This window comes from Elephas maximus, chromosome 20 (genome assembly GCF_024166365.1).
Source record: "Elephas maximus indicus isolate mEleMax1 chromosome 20, mEleMax1 primary haplotype, whole genome shotgun sequence".
In the NCBI taxonomy this organism is placed as follows: domain Eukaryota; kingdom Metazoa; phylum Chordata; class Mammalia; order Proboscidea; family Elephantidae; genus Elephas; species Elephas maximus.
This window is the reverse complement of record NC_064838.1, coordinates 48,124,045-48,149,316: the sequence shown is the minus strand read 5'-3', so window position 1 is coordinate 48,149,316 and position 25,272 is coordinate 48,124,045. Positions and strand designations below refer to the sequence as shown.

General features: G+C 41.9%; 1 protein-coding gene across 1 annotated transcript in view; it reads right to left on the bottom strand.

The window, feature by feature from the left end:
* The window catches only part of ABHD5 (abhydrolase domain containing 5, lysophosphatidic acid acyltransferase), a 56,602-nt gene extending 43,361 nt beyond the window's left edge, over nt 1-13,241 (bottom strand). The window contains exons 1-3 of the mRNA XM_049863254.1: nt 13,106-13,241; nt 3,840-3,925; nt 614-986 (exon numbers count right to left, since the gene is read on the bottom strand). Coding sequence (XP_049719211.1) covers nt 614-986; nt 3,840-3,925; nt 13,106-13,158 — 512 coding nt within the window. The 5' untranslated portion in view covers nt 13,159-13,241. The remainder of the gene's footprint in view (nt 1-613; nt 987-3,839; nt 3,926-13,105) is intronic.
* Between the last annotated feature and the right edge of the window lie 12,031 nt (nt 13,242-25,272).

Here is a 25,272-nt window from a genome sequence, read left to right as displayed (position 1 = left end):
ACAGTGGCTGAACAATGAGCTTGAACATAGCAACGACTGTGAGGACGACACAGGACCAGGCAGTGTTTTGTCTGTTGTACATAAGGTCTCTCTTGAGTCAACACTGACTCATCAGTACCTAACAACAACAAAGTGGGTATGTCTTCTGGAGAGATGAGGAAACTAAAGCTTAGAGGTTGAGTAATCTTGCTCTAAGTCACAAAGACAGCCCCAGCACCTGGCTCATCTAATTCCTAACCCTGTTTCCCAAAATAGCTTACTAGAACTTAGAAGAAGTTAGGAAAAGCCTGCTGGATCCACGAGTTTAATGATAATAACAACAATAAATAGCACCACTACAATTTTTACTTGTGGTTTAAATTTTACATTCTCAATTTAAAAAATAGGAAGTCCTTTCTCAACTTCTCCCCAAGCATGTGTAATAGAAAAATTCAACGTCATTATTTCAGCCACTAAGTTGGCCATCAGTTGTGGCCATTTGGTCTACAGCGTCCTTTAAGAGACCGTGTCTGTTTTGTAAGGCTCAGACACCAATAGCCTCCAAAGATGGAACTAGAGACTAGTAGGTGATGCCATATTTAAAATCCCTCTCTTTTCTGTCACCAACACTTACCTTGATGGGTACTTTAGTGAGTAAGCAGCAGCCAAGAACCCACCCAGGTTGTGTCCAAGCAAAATCACTTTGTCCAATCCTAGGGCACATCTCCACTCTTCAATGGATTCCACAAACTGATTCTCTGCTTCTTCTGCATCACTGTCAAACCTGGGTCTACTACTTCGTCCAAAGCCCAATAGGTCAAATGCATAGACGGGCCTATTGGCAGAAAGATCTTCAAAATTTAGCGCCCAGAGTCCAAGTCCTCCTCCAAAACCATGAAGGAGGACAAGTGGTATTTTATTTGGAATATTACAGGATAATTTCAGTGTCCATATTTTATTTCCATTAGATATATAAACAGGTTCTTTTTTGTATGTGCAGGGAACACCTAATGAAAACATAAAAGAGAAATTCTGTTTAGCTTCTCTACTCCTCAGAAGTGGAGTATTGTCAGAGAAATAAAAAATTAATCATCGAGAAACCATCGCCTTTATTAATTTATATCAGCCATTTTAAAAAAGTACTTTTTTATTGAATCAAGTAATTCTTAATCATCATGTTATACATCTCAGTGGGAAGTACCTCCTATGGCCAAGGTCTTTTGGCAAGTCATGGTACCTCCTTGGACTTCTTTCCACACCTATCAAATGGAGGCAATATATGCCAAGAACTAGAGAGGAACTTAGCGGTTGCTACATCCATTACTGTAAGGTCCCCCCTGGCTTTGCAGATAAAAAATAGACACCTTGAATTTGGAGAACACTTGACAGGCTACACACTGAAGACTGAAATCAGACTGGAAGGAAACATTTTTCCCTAAAAAATAATCATGAATTTAGGAAAGGATTAATGGTATATGTATTAAACATGTAATTGAAATCTTAAGTCACTTCAAAGTTTAGCAGTAAAATGTCGGCAGGACATGGTAGAAACTCCTCAGCATGAGGCGCCAGGTAACCCAAGTTCCAAATCCCAAAATTTCCCCAGAAATTGCAAATGATTACAATTTTGTAGACAAAAACTCTTACCTGTCTTCAATTTTGTTGGACTAAATATTTTAAACTCCTCAAAATAAAATAAAATTGACTAAAGATGAAACTAATTTGAAATTAATTTACATTAAATTATCACATCCGAATAGCTACACTTTAGATGTACTCATGAATTATCTGCGCATATCATCTGCAATGGACAAAACACAGGAGAGCCAGTTTTCGCCCTTTAACTAAAGACGTAACCTCAGGTTTTGGATCCAGATAATGGCAGCAAAGAGGAAACCCAGCATTCATTCAGAATATTAACAAAGTTCGTGCCCCTAAGTGGAGGAAATGCCACCAGTTTAGAAAAGGAAGTGATCCAGCATTAGTGTCAAGCCAAGCCACTTCAGTATTTTGAACACAGAACTTCATATTCCCATAAAAACCATATGTAATGTTTACTAGAGAGTTTATCCCACTGCATTAATTGGCTTTCATGTCTGATACTGAAGTAGGTGCCAACTCTCACTCTACTGGCATCCACAGAATCTGGCAGGTTAATACTCTTACTCAGTAGTGAATCAACATGCTTAGTAATATGAATTGGGTATCTACCACCCATTTTTATCTCCTCACAAGATTTTTTTTTTTTTTAATTTGGGTAAACCACAATAACAGCTTTCTGAGCTTTGTAAAGAACAGGATTACCCAAGTATATGGAGTAAGAAGAAATTCATTTTCATGTTAAAAATCCCTGTAAGATGGCTAATTTTTCCTTCCACTGGATATAGCCAGTTCAGGTCACTTACTCCTGACTTGTACAAATGTACAAATAAAAAAATTCATTTGTGGTAAAGAGAATGAAATCTCAAATGGATCTAATTCTCAACTCAATTACCTCATGTAAAGCTGGAGAAAACAGAAGTGGACACACATCTGCAACATATACATGCGTCACGATCATGTATGTGAACTACACGACTTAATATACTCCTCTAAACTGTTTCAGCGTGACAAAATTGCACAATAAACACCACTGCTTTAAAGTATATCCACGAATACCTGGAAATACACTTAGGTACCACTGTTCCTGAGAAATGAAAAAAGGTTTCCACAGCACTTTAAATGTAGACTTAAGGAATCCTAGAATGTCAGTACCGGAAGGAATTCTAAGTAAGGAACATGCTGTTGTTGTAGTGGTTGTGTGCTGTTGAGTCAATTCTGACTCATGGCGATCCCATGTGACAGCGTATAACCACCCCATACTGTTTTCTAGGCTGTAATCTTTATGGAAGCAGATCATCAGGTCTCTCTCCCGCGGAGCCACAGGTGGGTTTGAACTACTCTCCTTTTGGTTAATGGCTGATTGCATAACCTCTGCGCCACTAGGGAACCTCCTACTCCCTCATTTTACAGGTTAAGAAAACTGCAGCTAAAAAAAGCAACTTGGCTAAGATCCTGTAGCCACCTGGTTGCAGATCTGGGCCTAGGCCCAGGTTGCCTCATTCCAGTTCAGTGTTTGTTCCACTACACAAGGCACAGCCTCTTTCAGCACCGGACGCAGTGGCAAGGACCAACCCGCTCTGGAACACTGAGGGTCACCTATTACCAAGGTATCGTCTCAGGACCATTTGGGGGCCCCTGGGACCCTTCAGGAGGTCCAAAAGGTCAAAGCTGTTTTCATAAGAATACAAAGACTTTATTTGCCTTTTTCACTCTCATTCTCTCATGTGTGTACAGTGGAGTTTTCCAGAGACCACATATGTAATTACCTAACAGACTGAACACAGAAGCAGATTAGAGAATCCAGCTCTCATACATTAAGCCGGACATTAGAGAGATTTGCAAACATGAAACAACACCATTCTTCTCACTAGATTTTTATTTGGAAAAGCTATTTTTTATAAATATGTTTATTTATTTTAACCTGTAATGGATTACCGTTATTTTAAAAATAAATGAATAAATTAGAATATTTTTCATATATTCAGTTTTAATGTCTAATATGGCAAATACTGATAGCTATAACGCATAAACAAAGTTCTTTGGCATCCTCACTAAGAGTATAAAGGGCCCCAAGACCAAAATGTTTGAGAACCACTGCCCCACACATTTTTGTACTTGCTGATATCATGGGAAGAGGAAAAATTTACTCTGCCAACAACTAACACACCACAAAATCTTATCTCTAGTTTCAGGGTAATACAATATATCAGACCTATTTTAGTAGATAGCTCAGGTAACTTACAAGAAGAAAACCTTACATTTTAAAATTTTCTCTTCAGCTTCTCTAAGGTGTGATGTAGACGTAGGGCACCACGTGGGAAGCCAACCAGTAAGCCATCCTGACCTAGAGCATCAAAAACAAAACACAAATAGGTGAGTCAATGCTCTTCTCAACTCCCAACGGTTATTTAAGGAGAAGAAAAGCAGAATAGGGAACTTACTGCCTGTGTAATGGTGAAGACATATGTGACAAAGTGTACTTTTAGAGGAGTAAAGCATTGTGCTAAGTAGTGGGATTCAGACACTTGAAATCTACAAACTACACGTCAAAGTGCATCCTATGTTCTGGGATGTTGGTTGTTGTTACTTGCCATTGAGTCATTCCAACTCATGGCAACCCCATGTGTGCTCCATAGGAACAGTCAGATGGAAACCCTGGTGGCGTCGCGGTTAAGCGCTACCGCTGCTCACCGAAAGGTCGGTAGTTTGAATCCACCAGGTAGTCCTTGGAAACTCTGTGGAGCAGTTCTACTCTGTCCTACAGGGTTGTTGTGAGTCGGAATCGACTCGACGGCAATGGGAGTTTTTAAATAGTCACATAGTAGATAAGAACAGGCAGAACAAGAAAAGTTTAAAAAAAAAAAAAAGGCATTTTTCCCACCCCCACCCTACAAGAGGACAACCTCTTATCAGAGTGGAAGTGCAAAAAAAGTTAGAGAACAGGAATAGATTCATTTAATAGTAAAAAGATACCTGCAGTGTATGGGGAGGGGGTGGGATGGGTGGGGAGGAAGGGCGGGGTGAAAGAAAAAACTTTAGGGAAAAAAGACTTCAAATCGCACAGAAAACTGCAGTAACACACCCCCATACAAATACAGGGGGCTGGTATGAGTATTACCTACCTAGGTCAAACTGGTTAACTGTTAACGGAAAAGCAATATAGCTTTGGATTCCAACAAACAGTAGATGAAAAGAATGACCAGGGCATCTGTCATTAGTCAGCTGAACAGAAAGAACAAGGAAGCAGGCCTGAGGCAACAGGGGGAGAAAAGCTTTGGGAGGCTACAGTTGATGTACTTTGCCAGAAGCCATTCAGAAGAGGCAGCTTAATACCCAGGTAGCAGCAGACCACAGGGGCACTACAACAACCTGAGACAATGGATAGCTTCAACATGCCATCTGACCATTAGCAAGGGCTCAACACATGGTTGTCACTATTTAAAAATAAGAACTTTCTGGTGAAAGAGAAGGAATTAGAAGAAGAAGTGAGGCCAGCTACTGCAGATTCCAAATGAATGGTAAGACCCTGAACCAAGGGCAACAGGGGTGGAGGTGAGAAGATGAGGCCAAAGAATACTTAAGAAGTAAAACAAGCTGGATTGGGTAACTGGTTGAATGTAAGGATGGCATAACAGAGAAGGACTTCCAGGTTTCTGCCTTAGGTGCCACTAATGATAGAGAAAACAGGAAAATAAGAATTAAAAAAAGAATAGGTGATAGTAATATGCTCAGTTTTGAAAGGATCAATCCAGCACCCAGCTTTTTCTAGCTTTGTATTTCCAGTCCCAGTTATCCTCATTTCATCGATGTGAAAACTGAGGTTCAGAAATGTTAAGCACCAGAACCAAGTGTACACAGCTAGTAAATAAATGAAGCAAGTAAAGATCTGAATTCAATTCTGAATAACTCCAAAGTCCTTTTTCCTCAGTAACTATGTTCCTTAAAATACTTGAAGAGTTTCTCATTACCAACCTATAGAATAAAATCCACATTCCTTAGACCTCTTCAGAAAGTGATCTACGATCCATCCACAGTCTACTCCCTTCCCATCTGGTCTCTTGCACTCGTACTTTTTTAGTACCTCATAGGTACCAAAACTTCATAGGATTTTATGACTTTGCACAGCTCTTCCCTCTGCCCAGAGTGTCTTGTTTCACCTCTTCTGAGATACTGTCATTGACCCTGATGCCAACGGCATCTGGCCCTAGTTACAGATACAGTCACCATTGCAGTGGTTATTTGTTTACACATTTGTTTACATTTTTATCTGCTCTACTGCGTTGCTTGACCCATGTTAGTATCATCCTCATATCCCATTGCCATACATACTAACTGGCTGGTGGCCATAAGACTGCTTGGTAACTCTTTGTAGATGTGAATTGAAGGCCCTTAGCTCAGTTCAGAAGTGGAAGGCAGATGGGGTTGACTCCTATAGGCAAAATGTACTCACAACACCACAGGCTCTTAATAGGAGACAGGACAGGGCAAGGACCTGAATCTCCTCTCCCCCAAAACAAAAACTAACAAATGTTGATGCCAAGAGGCAAACCAGGAAAAAGGATAATCAGCTCAACAAACAATATAGTAAGGCAATCAGAAGCACAGTAAGCTAAGCTGCACACCTTTTTTTCCCCCATAAAAATAAGTTATTCCTTTTTATCTACCTAGTAACTTTCTTCTTGTCTCTTTTCGTCTTTAGACATAAGAACTTCCTGGTAAGTTCAATAGCATCATACACACGCACACACACACACACACACACACACACATAAACAAACTACATACCTACATAAACGGGATTAAGGAACAGATCAAGAAGTGGATGTATTTAGTCAGGTTTTCATGGCATATCGTTATGTTCTGGAGATATTATTTAAAGAAAAGAATGTCTGAAAATACATGATAACTTGGATTATGATGAGGCTCTCTTACTATACTCCTCTCTGCTGCCAGTTCTGTATTAACAGGGTAAAAAGATAAGACTTCTCAGCATCCCCCACAAATGTTGTATGTAATTTATTATCAAGGTATAAACTTGATAGAAAACATTGTTAGCTTTAGTCTGTAAGCTTAGAAACATATACACAAACTATCAAGGAAAAATGATTCAAGGCTTCAGCAATGAATTTTTCAATTCAAATTTTCAATTGTTGAAAAAAGTAGTTAATAGGAAATTAAAATAAAAGAATCTCATGTTCTTTACAGAGTGTTTTTTTTTTTAAAAGTAAACTATTATTCAGCTGAAGCTCTTTTGTATGGTCATCAAGGCCCACGTTAGACCTTAAAACTACAAACTAGTACCAACAGAAAGCTACTTACAACTCAGTCTCATCCATTTTCTTAAATATTCCTCAAATCACAGCAGAGTTCTTTGCCAGAGACCAGAGGTCAGTACAAAAAAAATTAAAGTGAAATGAACTATAATCTACTATTGCTCCAAATGACATCACAGACAAATTGGGGCAAAGAAAACACAAATGCAATCTTTGTTTCATTCTTTAAAAAAAAACTATTACATTCAAAAAACAACCCAGACTCCGAATACTTACTATTTATAAGGCACTAGTGTCACCAGCCTATAACTTAGGAATTACGCCTACCCTACCAATTCAGTAGGGTCACTATGAGTCGGAATCGACTCGATGGCACTGGGGTTTTTTTTTTTTTTTGGTACCCATTTACCACTCATTACAAAACAAACTTTCAAGAGATAGAATTGTCTTATCACTGCATTTTGTCTCCTTGTGACCACTGAACTCACAGAAACCCACTGCTGTCGAGTTTCTTCCAACTCATAGCAACCCTACTGGACAGAGAGCTGCCCCATAGGGTCCCCAAGACTGTAAATCTTTACGGAAGCAGATTGCCATATCTGTCTACCATGGAGCAGCTGGTGGGTTTGAACCACTCACCTCCCAGTTAGCAGCCATGTGCTTAACCACTCTGCTACCAGGGCTCCTTAAAACTACACTAGAGGTGTCAATTCAGGAGGATGCTAAGAAAAGCCAAATAAATTGTGCTGAACTTATTAATAGAGTTTACGTAAGAATCTAATTTTAAGTATCCACAGTTTAAGACACTGGCTTTTTTCCCCTTAAATTTCTACCTACCTAAAACTAATCTTTAAAAAAAGCTATCATTAACATTGTACACACTATCAACGTTTTGTTCTGTAAGGCATTTGACGCTCTACAGTATTACTAAATCTGAATTGCACAATCTATAAATATTGGGAAACAGTGAAAGAGGTTTCAGAGTATTCTGAAGAAAATGTACAGCCGTCTGGCCAATTTCCACACCCTCTTGGCCACGTAAATAACATTTCTAATTAGGTTATAAGTAAAGAGTATTTCATTATATTATAATTTTGTTTTAAATGGCTTCCATCCCTATACTGGTTGTATCAAGAGAAAAAAAAATTATTTAAGTTTATTATTGCTGGCTTATAAACTACTCTAAGGACAGTGTTCTATCTCATTTAAAGAAATTATGAGGTTTTGATTTTTATTATAAATATCCAATTAATCAGGGGTGTGAATATACATATTCAAGGTCAAGGAATAGAATCCTATTCCCAACCTCACCAAAATAATTTAAGTTCATGATCCTTATTGCTATCGTACTGAAATTTAGACTTCCCTGAATATCTTCTGATTAAAATATTTAAATCACATAGCTGCAAAATGTTTAATCAGCTACTAGGCCTTTGATCTTAATGTTTGTTTCAGCATTAATTTACAACAGTTGAAGTGTTTAATTCAACAAAAATTTCTAATTAAAGCTTTCAACTTATAAAGCCCCTTGTGCTCTATAACACATACTGAATAAAGCCTTGTCATCGATGAGCTGACAAAGAACATATACAAATAACTACACTACTGAACATAATAAAAATGCCAGAAAGAAAGTTTAGACATATACACTGGACCTTTAAAGAAAGGAGATCACAATCTGTTTTGGGTCAGAGAAAATAACATGAACCAAGACATGGGAAATGAGGGATGAGCAAGGAACGTGTTTAGGAAACAATGGAAGATACAGCTTGGCTAGAGCCCAGTGTAGAGGAAGGAAATAAGACTCAAAAGCTAGGCTGAACTACACTGCCCGCAGAGGACTTTGAAGGCAGACAGAGGACACATAATAAAGCCACTGTGTGTGGCTGTGCTACAAACAAGACTGTGGCTCTTGAGAAGGTCAAAGTAACTAACGAAATGAGCTACGCTGGGAGCCCAGGAAGGTGTTATCAAGCCTACAGTAATCCAGGGAAGGGAATAAGGAAGGTCTGAGCCATGTGGCTCCCAGGCAGCAGTGGGAGTGGCAGGGAGATACAGAGTTTGAATCTACTGGACCTAGAAACCCTGGTGGTGTAGTGGTTAAGTGCTACGACTGCGAACCAAAGGGTCGGCAGTTCAAATCCGCCAGGCGCTCCTTGGAAACTCTATGGGGCGGTTCTACTCTGTCCTATAGGGTCGCTTTGAGTCGGAATTGACTCAATGGCACCGGGTTTGGTTTTTTTGGTTTTGGACCTGGTAACAGATGTGGTATTCAGGGACAATGAAAGGGGTAGGAGGAGTCAAAAGATAATGCCACAGTTCTGAATCTAGATGATCCAGAACATAACTGCCCTAATAGAAATAGGGAAGTCAAGGGCAAAGAACTAGGCATTCTGTATTGTTTCGGTTGGGGGTAGGAAGGGGCATATAAGGTCCTGGTCTGGACATGCTACATTTGAGGAAGTGGCTGCAAACGTCTGGCACACAAATAGAAACCTGACTAGAGAAGAGGGCTCTGGAATGAAGACGAGAATCCAGTCCCCTCCACAAACAGGGTAACATGCAAGGAACGTGAGGAAACAAGACAAGAGAGAAAAACAACAATGAAGTCAGAATCCTGGAAAATGACTATATTTAGAAAACGGGAAAAAGAAGAGGAGTCAATAATAGTGATTATGGGGCTGAGGTAGGAAAAGAACTGAACTGCCATCAAAGCTAGAATGTTGGATAAGCAAGCATTTCAAAGAGGAGGGGCTATCATTACAGTGTCAAACATTGACAAGGGCCCAAGAAGGGTAAGTACTGAGAAAAATAAACAGCCATGGGAATGTGGCATTTAAGAGTTCTGCGAGCTTTAAGAAGGCAGGTAGCAAAGGCTTGGGAAGAGGTCACAGCAGCAGGGGGGGAATATGGGAGCTTCCCAGAAGCCTAGCTGCTGGGGGGAAGGAGCGCAGTCTTTTAAAAGGTTAGAATAGGAGCCCTGGTGGCACAAAAATTAAGCGCTTGGCTGCTAACCAAAAGGTTGGCGGTTCTAACCACCAGCCACTCAGCGGGAGAAAGACCTGGTGATCTGCTTCTGTAAGATTATAGCCAAGAAAATCCTATGGGGCCAGTTCTGTTGTCCCATGGGGTCATTACAAGTTGAAAAATCACTGAATGACACCTAACAACAATAAAACAGAGAAATCCACTCTCTTATCTTTATGAAACCCTGGTGGTGTGGTGGTTAAGTGCTACAGCTGCTAACCAAAAGGTCAGCAGTTGGAATCCACCAGGCGCTCCTTGGAAACTCTATGGGGCAGTTCTACTCTGTCCTATAGGGTCTCTATGAACTATATTCAAATTCTAATGTAAACCTAGTGGGGTACTGATAAGCTAACTCTATGGGGATGCGGGGGGATAAAATCCCTTATTTGTAGCATTTGATGATTTCCATGGTGTAAACACTCCCACCATGGCTGGTTTCAAGCTGCCAACAGTTGGCAAAGTTCCTGAAAATTTAGCAATAGCTTGGTGGTGCAAGCCAACTCCAGCGCAACACACTGCAAGCAACATCTTTTATAGTCTACCCTGCAACTGAACAATTCCTATTATCTTAGAGCTTTCCTCTAAGCTCAACTGATACCTATTCATTCTCTGGAACAATCCTGCAGTAATTCACAGAATTCTGGCCTACTCTTGTTTCATTTAGCTTTCTCAGCTGTATTGCAATTGAAAAGGGTTGGATGTTGAAAACAAAAAATGGTTCCTAAGCATACCTGTCTTCACTAAGAGAGTCATAAAGGAAGACACCAGAATCAACACGCTCCAAAAAAAACCTTTAGATGACAAGCTTATAACTGTTTCCTTTGTTAATGCCATCTCCCCATCTAAACTTGAAATATCTTTAAAGATAGGGACTTGATTCAAGATTTTTTTCCACTTGGTTCTTGGGATACTTCTACTGTGGAGTAACCAAAGCAAAAAAGAAATGCAGGGGGTTGGGGGGTGGGGGGCAGGAGGGAGAGAAGAGTGGTCTGGGTCAGTGAAGGATTAAATAATGAAGTGCCAGTAGATGGACAAAAGAAACAAGAGCCAAGCACATCCCACATCGAGTCCTGATCCCAGTGAGGCAGGAGAACTATGGGGAAAGTTCCTCAGGCTAAATTCAGACATCACTGCGGACTCCAATCCAGCCCTGCCACTTGCTGGTGGGGTGCTAGTAGCCTTCCCAGTCCCAATTTCAACTGAAAAATGAAAACAATAATACCTACCACACAGTTTCTTACTTGTGCCCATGTAACATTCAGCATCCTACCTCAATCGAACGGGAGTCTATTCCTACGCTGGCAGCTTGTTCTCATCTGATTTGTCACATAATGGCTTCTGAGCCTGCTTTCAAATGTACTCTTTGGTCTCGAAGTTGTGGGGCTTGGAAGTCCAGGGCACAAACATGAAAGGGATGGTGGCTTTGGGTGACGGCTGGAGGTCACTGGGAGCAGTTACCAACAAACCTAAACAGTGGATTTATTCATCATACAAACAAATCTCAGAGGAAGAACCTAGCTTCTTGTATTTCACAATTTTCCATCTCAGGTGTCTTTCCAAATACCCCTGTATTCATAGTATTTCATATTATCTTTTATCATTTAGGTTATGTTTCATATGCAAATTTATGGTGTCTGAAGTAGAATCAGTGTCAAAAAATTAAACACAAACAACAGGGGGAGGAGTACAGAGAGTCTATTTAGTTTCCAATTTAGAAGATTACCCTTGAGAAATAAGGCAATATTGTTCACAGCAATTTAATTCTTCCACTACTATTATTCTAACAAGTGCATGAATTTAGTTACATGTAAAAAAATAATGTAAATGTAATATATTTGCATATCAAATAAGATACATATTAGACATCTGTCTTCCAACTTCCATAAAGCTTCCTACTTACGTCTTCTTATTTAAAGAGGTACCCGCACGCACGCACACACACACACACACACACACACTTCTCCAGTAAAGTCACAACTAATCATGGACACAGGCAAGATAAAGGGGGGGAGTGGGACTTGCAGTAAAGGAACATCACCATTTGAAAGATTATTGCTTTTGAACTTGTTATCCATATCTCAGATGCTAACCTTCTTTCTGTAATGTAAGCCAGAAGTTTCTGAAACTCAAAGCCATAAACCCACTCCTTCAACCCCCCTTCCTTCAAGGGTGGGCTTTTCCTCCCTTCCACACCCCTTTATCCATGGCAGCTTCTTAGGTGAATTTGAGCTCTCCAAGTCCTTCTCCGAGAAGCCCTGGTGGCGCAGTGGTTAAGCGCTCAGGTGCTAACCGAAAGGTCGGCGGTTCAGTTGGAATTCACCAGCAGCTCTGCGGGAGAAAGATGTGGCAGTCTGCTTCCGTAGAGATTATTGCTTTGGGAACCCTATGACTCAGTTCTACTCTGTCCTACAGGGTCATCCCAAAAACCCCACTGCCGCCGAGTCGATTCTGATTCATAGCGACCCTACAGGACAGAGCAGAGCTGCCCCACAGAGTTTCCAAGGAGCGCCTGGTGAATTCGAACTGCAGACCTCTTGGTTAGCAGCCACAGTACTAACCACTACGCTACCAGGGTTTCCACAGGGTCACAGGAGTTGGAGTCGACTCGACGGCAGTGAGTTTGGTTTTTGGTCATCTCTTACTCCGCCAAGATGCACCGCCCCTTCCTCCTGTCTTTGGGAAGGCCGGGCTCCGGAGGGACTTGGGGTCTTAGCCAGGATGGCCCAAGCGCAGCCCGTACCTGGAGACCAAAGCCGCGCTTGAAAGTGGACAGTGACTCGGCCGTTTCCCGTGACTCCAAATCAGGTGCAGGGCAGGCCAGGCATCACCCGCCGGCCGCACTGGGCAGGCCCGGGGCCGAAGCTGCCCCTGCCCCAAAGGCGACCCTGGTCGGGGCGCCCGGGTCACCGTGCCGCCGACGCCCGCCCCGCGGAGCCACTTACACAACAACGGGGCGGCCCCTCTGCGCGGGGGTCCAGGCGGCCTCCCGGCGCTGCCCGGGTCAGACACAGACACCTCCCGGGCCCGGCTCCGACCGGTGACTGCCGGGGGCAGAGCGGGGCCGAGACTCCTCGGGACGCCGAGCGAACTCGCCCCGGGACCACACGAGGGAGCAGCCAGCGGCCGTCAAGCGGGTTAGGAGTCCCCGGTGCCGCCCGCCGGGCCCGCACCCAGGCCGCGCGGAAGGCGCGCGCCGAGCCCCAGCAGCCTGCGGCGGCACTCACCTGTCGCCCGGGTCCGCGGAGTCCAACGGCTCCTCCGCCGCCATGGTCGCCATGGCTGCGCAAGCGCCGGGCCGTTTTTGGAAGCCGGCTGACAGGCCGACTGGGCATCCGGGGGCCGCCGCCGCCCTTAAGGCCCTCAGCGCGCGCATGCGTTGTCCGCCCCTCGCGCCGCCCCGCGGCACGGCCACCCCCACCCCCGCCCGTGGAGCGCGCTTGCGTCGTCCCGGCGGACTTGGGCGCTGAGCTGGCCGGTTGGCCTGTAGCGCCTGGTGCAGTTTATCCGGCAGAGTCGGGTAGTACTTCAATGAGTGTATTAATGCATCATCCGTCTGGTATTGACTGTCAGGTACTAGGCGCTGGGCAGGCACCTGGTAGTACCCTGGGGACTGAGGTGCAACTCCGCCCTGGAAGACCCATGATCATAGCTGGTGTATGCTGGCAGGGCCGGTGAAGTGCTGGAATCCAGGTGCTCTTTGGCCTCCTGCTGTGGGTAGGTGGCGAAGGCGAAAGGGCAACTCACAGAGCCCTTCAGTCAATGTTTTCTGACCCGATGGGCACTATTCTAGACGCCGGAGTTACATTAGTGACCAAAACCAGCAAAGCCCGTTCCCCTCCACGTAGGTGGGAAGAGTGAAAAGAGTCGGTGTTGTGGCACTTTGGTTTCTTGAGAGGGAATCACTAATGTTATATTTCTTGACCTGTTCTGAAGCCTTTTATCCATCAGATTCAACCTACAACCTGGTAATTATACACTTCCTTACCATTCATTAGTTCGTGTTTACTGTGTGCATACTACGTGCCACTCTGCTCTAAGAAACTGGATTAAAATAGAGCATCTGCCTTTATGGAGCCTAAACTCATGTTTTAAGGAGCCCTGGTGGTGCAGTGGTTAAGCACTAGGCTACGAACCGAAAGGTTAGCAATTCAGACCCACTCAGGAGCTACGTAGGGCGAAAAGACCTGGCGGACCTGCTCTCATAAAGATTACAACCTAGGAAGCCCTGTAGGGTAGCTCTGCTCTGTCATATAGTCCATAGGTCTCCTTTTCCGACTCTCATCTTTCACTGCAGCCTCTTTCTGTCCTCTGAGCCCCTGTAACTCTGGCTGCCACTATCACCCATCTAGTACACAGATTATCAGTGTTGCATAATTTTTATGGTATTTTAAAGGACATTCTTGAGTATCCTTCCAACTACACCAGAAGTTCCTTGAGGATAAGGATGGTATCTTGCGTGATTGTTTTTTTAAGCCACTCATGATCCCTTGGGTATCTAATAAATGGTTATCTAGTATCTAATAAGTATTATTATTGTATGTGATCCAACTTATAAAATATCATAAGGAGCACAAGGACATAGAGAAACACTTTTCTAGGAATTCACGGTGTTGCCAGTGGCTTGTAATGCATCTGAAATGGAACCTCTACAATCTCTACCTCTCAGAGCACATCTATGTTGGGGGCACCACTGTCCATATTGGCCAGGCCAGTTATTGCGTACTCCACTGCCTGGAGAACGATATCCAGCCCAGTAGTAATAAGTCCAGTGACAAAACCCTGGGCCGTGGCTATAACACCTTCACAAAGTTGGGTTGGCAAGCGTGCATCCCTGGAGGTCTCTGTGAACCTGGGTCTTGCTCTCATAGATGAGCTGTTCTACCCCAAATAGTTAATCTCTGACAAGGAAGATCTGCTGATAATTAGGCCTGTGGCCACTGCACAATAAAAAAAGAGATCATTGCCCAAGGCTTGAGTTTATCCAGAAACTGACAGAGAGTGCATAGGGCTGTGGGACTTCCTGGTCTTCTCCCTGGCCCAGAGTTTACCTTGCTAGGATGGAAGAGCTGTTCTTGACTATGGCAAGAAGCCCAAGCTGGAATAGACCATCTGCCCAGCCCCGAGATGTCGCCGACAGTGGTGCAGCTCTATAGGTCTACCCTGACTACTACACTGCCCTGGAGCCTCCTGTGTTCTCCTGGGAGACAATGAGGCCAGTTACAACATTGGTCCCTATAACCTGAACCTCAAGGGGCCTCACCTACACCAACCTCAACTACTACTTGGCAAGATCTTTTCTTCTGCCATTGCCTCCCTGCACTTTGGTGGTTTCCTGAAAGCAAGCGTCCCAGAGTTTTAGGCCAACCTGGTACCCTATCTCCAAATCTACTTCCTTTTGGAGACTTATTCACCCCTTACCTTGGTTGAGCAGTACTCACATTGGGAGATCACTGGTGCCTACTTTCAATTCTCCAATCAGATGGTCAGGTGTGAACCTCACCAAGGTGAGTTCATAGCCTGCTCTATATGCTCTGCCCCAGAGCTATGGAGCCCAAAGAACTGAATGCTGCCACTGTCCCACCAAGACCGAGTGTAACATGTAGGTTATTGACTGGTGCCCCACTGGTTTCAGGACTGGCTTTAGTTTCCAGCCCCCAACAATGACTCCCCAGGGAAAATGGTGAGCAACACTACAGCCGTCACAGGAACTTGAGCCTTTATCACAAGTTTGCCAAGTAAGCACTTTCAAACCAGAATGAGGATGAGGGCATGAAGAAGAAAGTTTTCTGAGGGCCTTGATGGGCTGGCTGCCCGAGAAATGGTTATAAAGAAGTCATGTAATCACTTAGAAAGCAAGCGTGGCAGGGAGATAATAGAAAGGGCACAGGATGGAAGGGGAAAGAGCCAAAGGAAGTGCCTAGACACCAATCAGCTGTGTGACTTTGGAAAAAAAATCATATGATTAGGGCTTCTAGACTCTAATTTGCATGCAAACTTCAGGAAGATGCTAGTTTAGTTTGGGTTTCTGTCATTTGCAATCCAAGGAATCCTAATTAATACACTATCATTATAATTGTTATAATTTGGGACTCCCATGCAGAACTGAAGATCTGACCCCGAGCATGATCAATTCCCTGACAAATGAGATGGGCCATGAAGGAGAATGTATTTGCCATGGTCTCTTATCTCGTTGATCAGTAAGGCTATGCTGAAACTCGGTACAGTATAGAAATAGAGTATTGGGTAACATCTTAAAATCTGTGCCAACTTCCCAGCCGAACATAGAATCTTTTCCACATTTCCTCACAAATGATACAGCAAACATAACTAGCTGCCACTGTCCTACTAACAGCATCCCAATTTTATTCAGGATATAACTATGTTCAACTAAAAAGCTAGAATCCCCGGACTTCCCACCTCTGAACTTCTCAATATGTGAGAAAAGTATATTATCTTTTTCTGTTTCATACATAACCAAAAGAAAGCTGATGTAGCTATACTAACTTCGCACAAATAGACTTGAATAGAACAAGTGTTCCAAGAGATAACAAATGATAAAGAGAACAAGACAACAGAAAAATGCAATTTAAATTTTTATGAATTTAATAACAGCTTCAAAATGTATAAATCACAAAATGAACTAAGATGAAAAATAGATAAATTTATTATCATATTGAACATATAACATTTACCCAAACTAAACTCTATGCTGGGCCATAAAACAAATCTCAACCAGTTATAGAGAATTAAAGTGAATACCATATTTTTATGCAAATAACATGCTTTCTACATTTGTTTGCCAACCACGCCCCCCCCCCCCGCCCCCGTATTTTCTGCAGGAAAAAGATGTGGCAGTCTCTTTCCTTAAACATTACAGCCTTGAAAACTTTGTGGGGGAGTTCTACCCTGTCCTATAGGGCCGCTATGAGTTGGAATCTACTCAACAGCGACAGGTTTGGTTTTTGGTTTATGGTGGAGTAAAGATGAACATGAATTCTTTGCTACTCCTCACTTCAAGAGTTGGAGTCTATTTTCCCTCCTCTTGAGTCTGAGCTCTGTGACTTGTTCTGACTAATAAAATGTGGTAAAAGTGATGCTGCATAATTTCCAAGGCTGGAACTTAAGAGATCTGCAGCTTCAACCTTTTCAATTCACGCACTCCCTTTTGAAACTCAGCCGTTATAGCAGTAGTCCTACCACCCTGAGACCGTTGTGCTGGGAGGAAGCCTTTGCTAGCCATGTGGATGGAGAGGCCACGTGAGGAGCATTGAGGTACCAGACTTGAGAGTGAAGCTTTCTTAGAACTTCCAGCCCACCCACTCACCACCTGAATGCAGCCAAATGAATGACCCCAACTGATACCATATCAATTAAAAGATCTGCCCAGATGAGTCTGCTTGGATTCCTGACCCACAGAATTGTGAGAAAATAAAATGGTGATCATTTTAAGCCACTATATTTTGAGGTAGTTATCTAGGAATAGCTAATCAAATCACTCTTATACCACGTACTGATAATCCTTTTCCCCACCAATTTATGTCTTCCACTTCATACACTAAATTACATAGTTAATTTATTGAGCTCATGATTTTTCATAGTATTTTTTTTTTTTACTTTATTTTCAGACAATTGCAAAGTCAGATACAGTTGTAAGAATACAGAGAGATTCCATATGGTCTTTACCCAGCTTCTCCTTGTGGTAACATCTTGCAAAACTGTAGTCCAGTATCACAGCCAGGATGTTCACATTGGTACAATCAAGATACAGAATGTTTCCTTCTTTACAGGGATCTTATCCTTTTTTAGCCATACTCACTTGAAGCATTTACTGATCAAGATCAAAGACCACAGCCTTCAGTATGGATTGCACCTCAACATAAAGAAAACAAGAATCCTCACAACTGGGCCAACGAGCAACATCATGATAAACAGAAAAGATTGAAGTTGTCAAGGATTTCATTTTACTTGGGTCCACAATCAACAGCCATGGAAGCAGCAGTCAAGAAATCAAAAGACGCATTGCATTGGGTAAATCCGCTGCAAAGGACCTCTTTAAAGTGTTGAAAAGCAAAGATGTCACCTTGAAGACTAAGGTGCACCTGACCCAAGTCATGGTATTTTCAATCACATCATATGCATGTGAAAGCTGGACAAAGAATAAGGAAGACCGAAGAAGAATTGACACCTTGAATTGTGGTGTTGGCAAAGAATATTGAATATACCATGGACTGCCAGAAGAACGAACAAATCTGTCTTAGAAGAGGTACAGCCAGAATGCTCCTTAGAGACAAGGATGACGAGACTGCGTCTTATGTACTTTGGACATATTATCAGGGGGGATCAGTCCCTGGAGAAGGACATCATGCTTGGCAGAGTACAGGGTCAGCGGAAAAGAGGAAGACGCTCAATGAGGTGGATTGACACAGTGGCTGCAACAGTGAACTCAAGCATAACAATTGTAAGGGCTCAGGACCAGGCAGTGTTTCGTTCTGTTGTGCATAGGGTCGCTAGGTGTCGGAACCGATTTGATGGCACCTAAGAACAACAACCACTTTCCTCCTGCCCGCCTCTCACCTGCTTCCAGCCCTTAACCCTTGGGAATCACTAATCTATTCTCCATTTCTACAGTTTTGTCATTTCGAGAAAGTTATATAAATGGAATCATACAGTATGTAAGCTTTTGAGATTGTTTTTTTTTTTTTTTTTCACTCCACATAATTCCCTGGAGATTCATTGAGGTTGCTGCATATATCAATAACTCGTTCCTTTTTGTTGCTTGGTGGTATTCCATGATTGGATGTACAATTTTTTTTTTTTTTTAACCATTCACCCGTTGAAGGACATCTGAGTTGTTTCCAGTTTAAGAATATTACAACTAAGGTTGCCATAAACATTTGTGTATAGGTTTTTATGTGAACATTTTGTTTTCTCTGGGACAAATGTCTAGGAGTGCAACTGCTGGATCATATGGTAGCTGTGTGTTTAGTTTGCTAAGAAAATGCCAGACTGTTTTCCCGAGTGGCTGTATCATTTTACATTCCCACCAGCAATGTATGGTTGATCCAGTTTCTCTACGTCCTCCAGCATTTGGTGTTATCAATATTTTTATTTTAGCCATCCTGATAGGTATGTAGTGATGTCTCATTGTGGGTTTAATTTGCATTTCTTTGATGGCTAGTGATATTGAACATCTTTTCGTGTGCTTATTTGCCACCCGTATAACCTTTTCAGGGAAATACCGGTTTATTTGTTTTCCCCTAACTGTGTCATTTTGTTCTTTACTGTTGACTTTTTATTGTGGTAAAAATATATAATGGAATAATTTGTCAGTTCTCTATTCTTGACTTTTAAGAGTCCTTTATATATTCTAGATACTAGTCTTTTTTTAGATATGTGGTTTGCAGCTATTTTCTCCCATCGGTAGCTTATCTCTTCATCCTCTTCATACGGGCTTTTACAGAGCAAAAGTTTTTAATTTAATGAAGTCCAATTTATTGATTTTTCCTATTATGGATTGTGCTTTTGGTGTCAAGTCTAAGAACTTTGCCTAGTTTTAGAACTCAAATTTTTTCTATTATGTCTTTTTCGAAAAGTTTTAGTTCTACATTTTATATTAAAGCCCATGATCCATTTTGAGTTCATTTTTGTGTAAAGTGTCTGGTTTAAGTTGAGATTTTTTGCTTGTTTTTTGGCTTATGGATGCCCAATTGCTCCATCACCATTTGTTGAAATCATAAATAGTTTTTAACTTACTGCTAAGTAGACTATTATGCTGTTATAAAGAATGTAGAAGAATAGAAGATGTGTGAAGACAATGGATAGTTTTCAGAAGAAAGAAAAGTTGTGGTGGACATGGAGATGTGGTACTTAAATCTCCCTCCAGGGAAGGACTTCGTGTTCCAGCTGCTGTGAGTCTTTCAGGCAAACAGCTTCCAGCTTTAAGTCCCTTGGAGAATGCTTCAGCTGCATAGAGTTGCCTCACCCAAGGTCATGCCCTTCTGGAGGAGGCCCACATCTAAGGACTCATGGTGCAGGGGTATAAAGGCCCAGCCATTTCAACCCAAAGTGGGACAACTCTGATCAGCCATTTCTGCTCCACAACTCCCTGTAACTGAGGCCGTTAAGCCTGCATCACTGTTCCACTTGTCCCTTTGCCCAACCTCACTTTTCCCCTTCTTTCCACAGCTATTGATCTCAAGGGCACTCCCTGAATGTTAAACCCTGTTTCAGAGACTGCTTCCTGGAGAATCCAACTGTAACCCTTATTTCCATTGTATTTAATGATAACATGAAATTTGGCCTAAGTATTGAGAATGATGACAGAGTTATAACTTGATGGTTTGTACACTATTGGTACAGGAGTCAGTCACCTCAGGAAAACTTCTGACAGAAGGTCTGCTCTTATAACACACCACTGCAAAAGAGGGAAATTAAACCGAAAGGTAGGCAAAGAGCCAATGTGGATGGTAGGATTACTACAGGCATGTATGTAGGAAAAGAGAAAAATCACAACTGAAGTAGAGTGAGAGTTACATGGTGCTGTCCCCAGCTCTGTCACCGTGATTTATAGAGGCTTTCACACAAGGAAGATAGATATGTGGGTGAATATCCATAAATACAGAAGGGCCAAATCCCCATCAAATTGTAGTTAAAAAATCAGGTAAGTCATGACCCTTGAAATAATCCCCAAGCTTGTACCAGCTCCCACTCTGTGTCCTTCTGACACTTTTCATGACTCCTTAGGAAACCTGGCTTAGATTGAGAAGGAAGCCATAGAAATGATTGTCCAATTTCAAGTTCTGATGCCACTGGAGGTGGGAGATAGGGCAGGGAAGAGAGAGAAGAAAGGGAGAGGCCAAAAGAGCTAGCATTCAATTCCAGTCATGTCTTCTGGCCCCAGGAAACTTGAAGTGATGATGATGTGGGGAGAGAATTTTGACAGTGCTCCTTCCCTCCACCTTTTGTCTCCTTTAGCACAACAGAAGAGCTCTAGATTCTTATTTTCAGCAGAATCAGTGGTTTTTTAAAGGGTGTTTCCACCATATTTCAGATCTTTTTTTTATTTCTCCTGTGATTGTTCTTTTCTGATCAGTCCATGCTGAAATAATAGGCCTCCTCATAAATCAAGAAAAATGTTTTCCTCCAAAATGTTGACATTGAAAATGTCAGTTGCCTTTCTGTATCTGGAGCCCTGGTGGTGTAGTGGTTAAGTGCTAAGGTTTCTACTCAAAAGACCAGTAGTTCAAATCTACCAGCCATTCCATGGAAACCCTATGGGGCAGTTCTACTCTGTCCTATAAGGTCCTTATGAGTTGGAGTCGACTTAACAGCATTGGGTTTGGTTTGGTTTTGAGTTTTCTGTATTTGAGCTTCCAAGAGCAAAACCTGTCTATGCGATCATTATTTATGCCACTGAACATTTGTAGCAGGGGCAGGTTTACACAGTGGGAGAAAGAAAATGTTCATATCCATAATTCCCTCAGACATTAATGCTGCCCTGTTTATTTGCCCCCTCGCCATTTTGAAAATGCATCCTTCAGTTTAATATGGCTTATTGAATAACCATTTTGCTTAGTCTGCACTTGTGGCAGAAAACAAACAGCAATTGGTATCTTGGCTCTATTACATTTCCTGACAAGTGGGAAATATCTCTTTGTGATGAAATACATACTTGGTTCTAAGGAATTCTGCAAATTGGCTTATTTAGCTTTAGCTCCACAAGGATGCACAGAGAGAACAATTTTTACCCATCATTGATTCTACATGAAATATGTTATGATGTCTGTGCCCACAGCCGGAAAAGCTTTGTGGTGATATGAGTAAGTGAGCAGTTAGTGAAAATGCTGTTCTAAGTTGGAGTAAAACTAGCAATGAACTTATCGCTTACCTGTGTGGCTGGAGCTGGCTCAGGCCGGCTCATGAGAGCCTATTGTTAAGTATTCAGGAATTTTGTCAGAGCCTGCTGGCACGGTGGTTAGGAGCTCGGCTGCTAACCAAAATGTTGGCAGTTCAAATCCACTAGCCACTCCTTGGAAACCCTATGGGGCAGTTCTACTCTGTCCTATAGGGTCACTATGAGTCGGAATTGACTCAATAGCATTGGGTTTAGTTTTGGTTGGGTTGTTAAACCTTGAAACTTTGAAAATTTGTCATAGTTGGAGTATTTGCACTATAGAAATTAGCACTAGCTTCAAATCAGGGCTTTCTTTTTTTGGAGAGCCAGTTTACCGACATACTCCTACCTACTTAACCCTCAGTGTGGGAGAGTTACAAAAGAGATGGCAAACAAAGAGCTTGAGGTTTCATGGGAAAAAGCGAATGAACACAAGTAAGCTAAAAATATACAAAGAAATGGATGATGAAGGTATAATAGCTTTCAGTAAAGGTACACATATGTAGATAAGCATATTGAAGCACTTGAGTTGAGACTTGGTTATTAGTACAAGCAAGTGTGGTAACAACTCATGAAAAACCAGTTGCGTCAAGCTGATTCCAGCTCTTGGCGACAGTCTCAGATATGGCTTGTTTTCTTTTTAGTTGAAGTATCCAGCACAAATCATAAGTGAGTAGTTTAATGATTATCACCAAGTGAACACACCCACGTACGCACCATCCAGGTTGTTAAGAAAGTTTTGAAGGAGAGGGGGAAAGTAATGGAGCAGGCAATCCAGGCAGGCATGTGACCAGAGACAGGACCTGCAGCCCAGAAGAGATAGTTCAGCCTCAAGAATTTCAGTTGTACAGTATGCCCCACTCTGGCTTCTGACATTTATTTTTATTTTTTTATTAAGTGTTGAAAATCATTTTATGAAGGCTTTTTTAGCTGCACTGATGAATACACGTTTAATAGCTAGGTTGAGTTTTGTTTTTTTTTTAAATAATTTTTATTGTGCTTTAAGTGAAAGTTTGCAAATCAAGTCAGTCTGTCACGTGTAAGCTTATATACACCTTACTACATACTCCCGTTTACTCTCCCCCTAATGAGTCAGCCCGCTCCCTCCTTCCAGTCTCTCCTTTCGTGCCGGTGTTGCCAGTTTGTAACCCTCTCTACTCTCCCATCTCCCCTCCAAACAGGAGATGCCAACACAGTCTCAAGTGTCCACCTGACACAAGTAGCTCACTCTTCATCAGCATCTCTCTCCAACCCATTGTCCAGTCCCTTCCATGTCTGATGAGTTGTCTTTGGGAATGGTTCCTGTCTTGGGCCAACAGAAGGTTTGGGGACCATGACTGCTGGGATTCTTCTAGTCTCAGTCAGACCATTAAGTCTGGTCTTTTTATGAGAATTTGGGGTCTGCATCCCACTCATCTCTTGCTCCCTCACGGGTTCTCTGTTGTGTTCCCTGTCAGGGCAGTCATCGGTTGTAGCCAGGCACCATCTAGCTCTTCCGGTCTCAGGATGATGTGAGTCTCTAGTTCATGTGGCCCTTTCTGTCTCTTGGGCTCATAGTTATCATGTGACCTTGGTATTCTTCATTCTCCTTTGATCTAGGTGGGTTGAGACCGATTGATGCATCTTAGATGGCCGCTTGTTAGCATTTAAGACCCCAGACGCCACACTTCAAAGTGGGATGCAGAATGTTTTCATAATAGAATTTATTTTGCCAATTGACTTAGAAGTCCCCTTAAGACATAGTTGGGGTTTTTTTTTCATAAGTCTTTTCCTTTGAAATTTGGCAGCGTTGCTTAGCTACGCTCCACTCTTCTTAGTGGAGTCTGATTTAATGTCATTTCTTTAGCTGCAGGTGGGGAAAGTGGGCTGTTATTATATAGCTTTCTTTTTTTTTCAGGTTCAGTAGCATATTCAGTATGTATATTGCTATGTGTTACTTTTGTATTATTAACTCCTCAGTTTCTTAAAACTAGATATTTAAACCACCATTTATATACATATTTGCAGTCTTTCCTTGGGGGAAAGTTAAGTGTAAACAAAAGTCATAATTATAGTGATAATTAACCTATGTAGTTATACTAAATCGAATCTCATTTTTAATATAAAAAATTAGTTTTTCAGTACAATAAGACTTTTAATACAAAAATTGCATAGTAGCATGAGATTATGCTACAATGATGTATGAAAATAATCAAACCCTCAGTAATGAACCCACCTTATGTCTAGTTTTTTCCCTTTGTGTTCAGCAGAGCTTTCGGTTAACCATGTCTGAAGCTGGGTGGATCATTAAAGAACATCTGAGTCTTTGTTTGCAGCTGTAATTGGTTATATTTTCATTAGTGTGCTTGCCAGTTTTCACTGGGTTGGTCCTATCTCACCTGAAATATAATAAGTCCTTGAAAATAGAGATGTGTCCTCTAGTTTCTTTATAATTTCCAGAAGTTCTTAGAACGGTATTCTAATCCACATACTATGGCAACCAAATAAACCCTTTTTATTAACTGAATTACAGCTGAGGTTTAAATAACACCTGCAAAGAATTCAAAATGCTACCCTACTAAGCCAGTTTATCTTTATATCATTCTTAACAGTTAATGTTGTTTTTTCCATTGTATAAATGAGAGAAGAGGGATAATAGAGAGGTTCTATTAGTTACCAACAATTACCCAGAAAGATGGTAGCAAGGGCTAAGAGGACTTTTCTCTGTCTCTTTGATTTAGTGTATCACACATCCCAGCATGGTGGCGGTGGCAGCCCCAGGAGGTGGTGATAGGTTGATAAAATGCAGTCGTGCCACACACCCCCATTGCTAAGGCACTTGCCTGGAGTTGTGTTTCTAGCAGCGGTGATGGATGCGCAGCTGTGACAGGGTACCTGAAAAGAGGTAATGATGTGACTGCCTATGAACGTGGAACAGAGTAAACCCAATGAGACTAGTTTTGTTAGCTCTCTTAGTGTGGAACAATAACCTCTGAGCTATCAGCCAAAGATCTACTTTAGAGCCATAATGCAACTATCACTGGGCCCTAGGCTCTATTCCCATTGCCCATCTTCCACCCAGGTAATGCCGTAACACGGAATTAGAGCAACTGAGACCTCAGCTATCAACTAAATTGGTAAATCAGTTATGCAGTGGGGCCTTTTGGGTACAAGAATGCCAAATCCACTATTTTTGCCTGGTTGTTGCTCTTAACCTGAGGATCAGATCACGTGAATTATTTTTTACCTGAATTTGAAACTTGGCAATCAACTTGGTCCAAGTCATATAAACACTGTGTAAAAACTACTACCAAGGTCTACTGAAAAATTAAGGCCCTTAAGAATAAATTTCCCAGTATTCCCAGTATTAGGAAATTAGGAATGACCTCCAGATTCAGGGCATAGGATTTCAATTAAAATAAATCAACTATATATTTGTATTATAACAGATATGGATAGATATATAAATGTATAAATACATATATAGAATATATAGATACAGCCTCTCTTCTTTCCCCT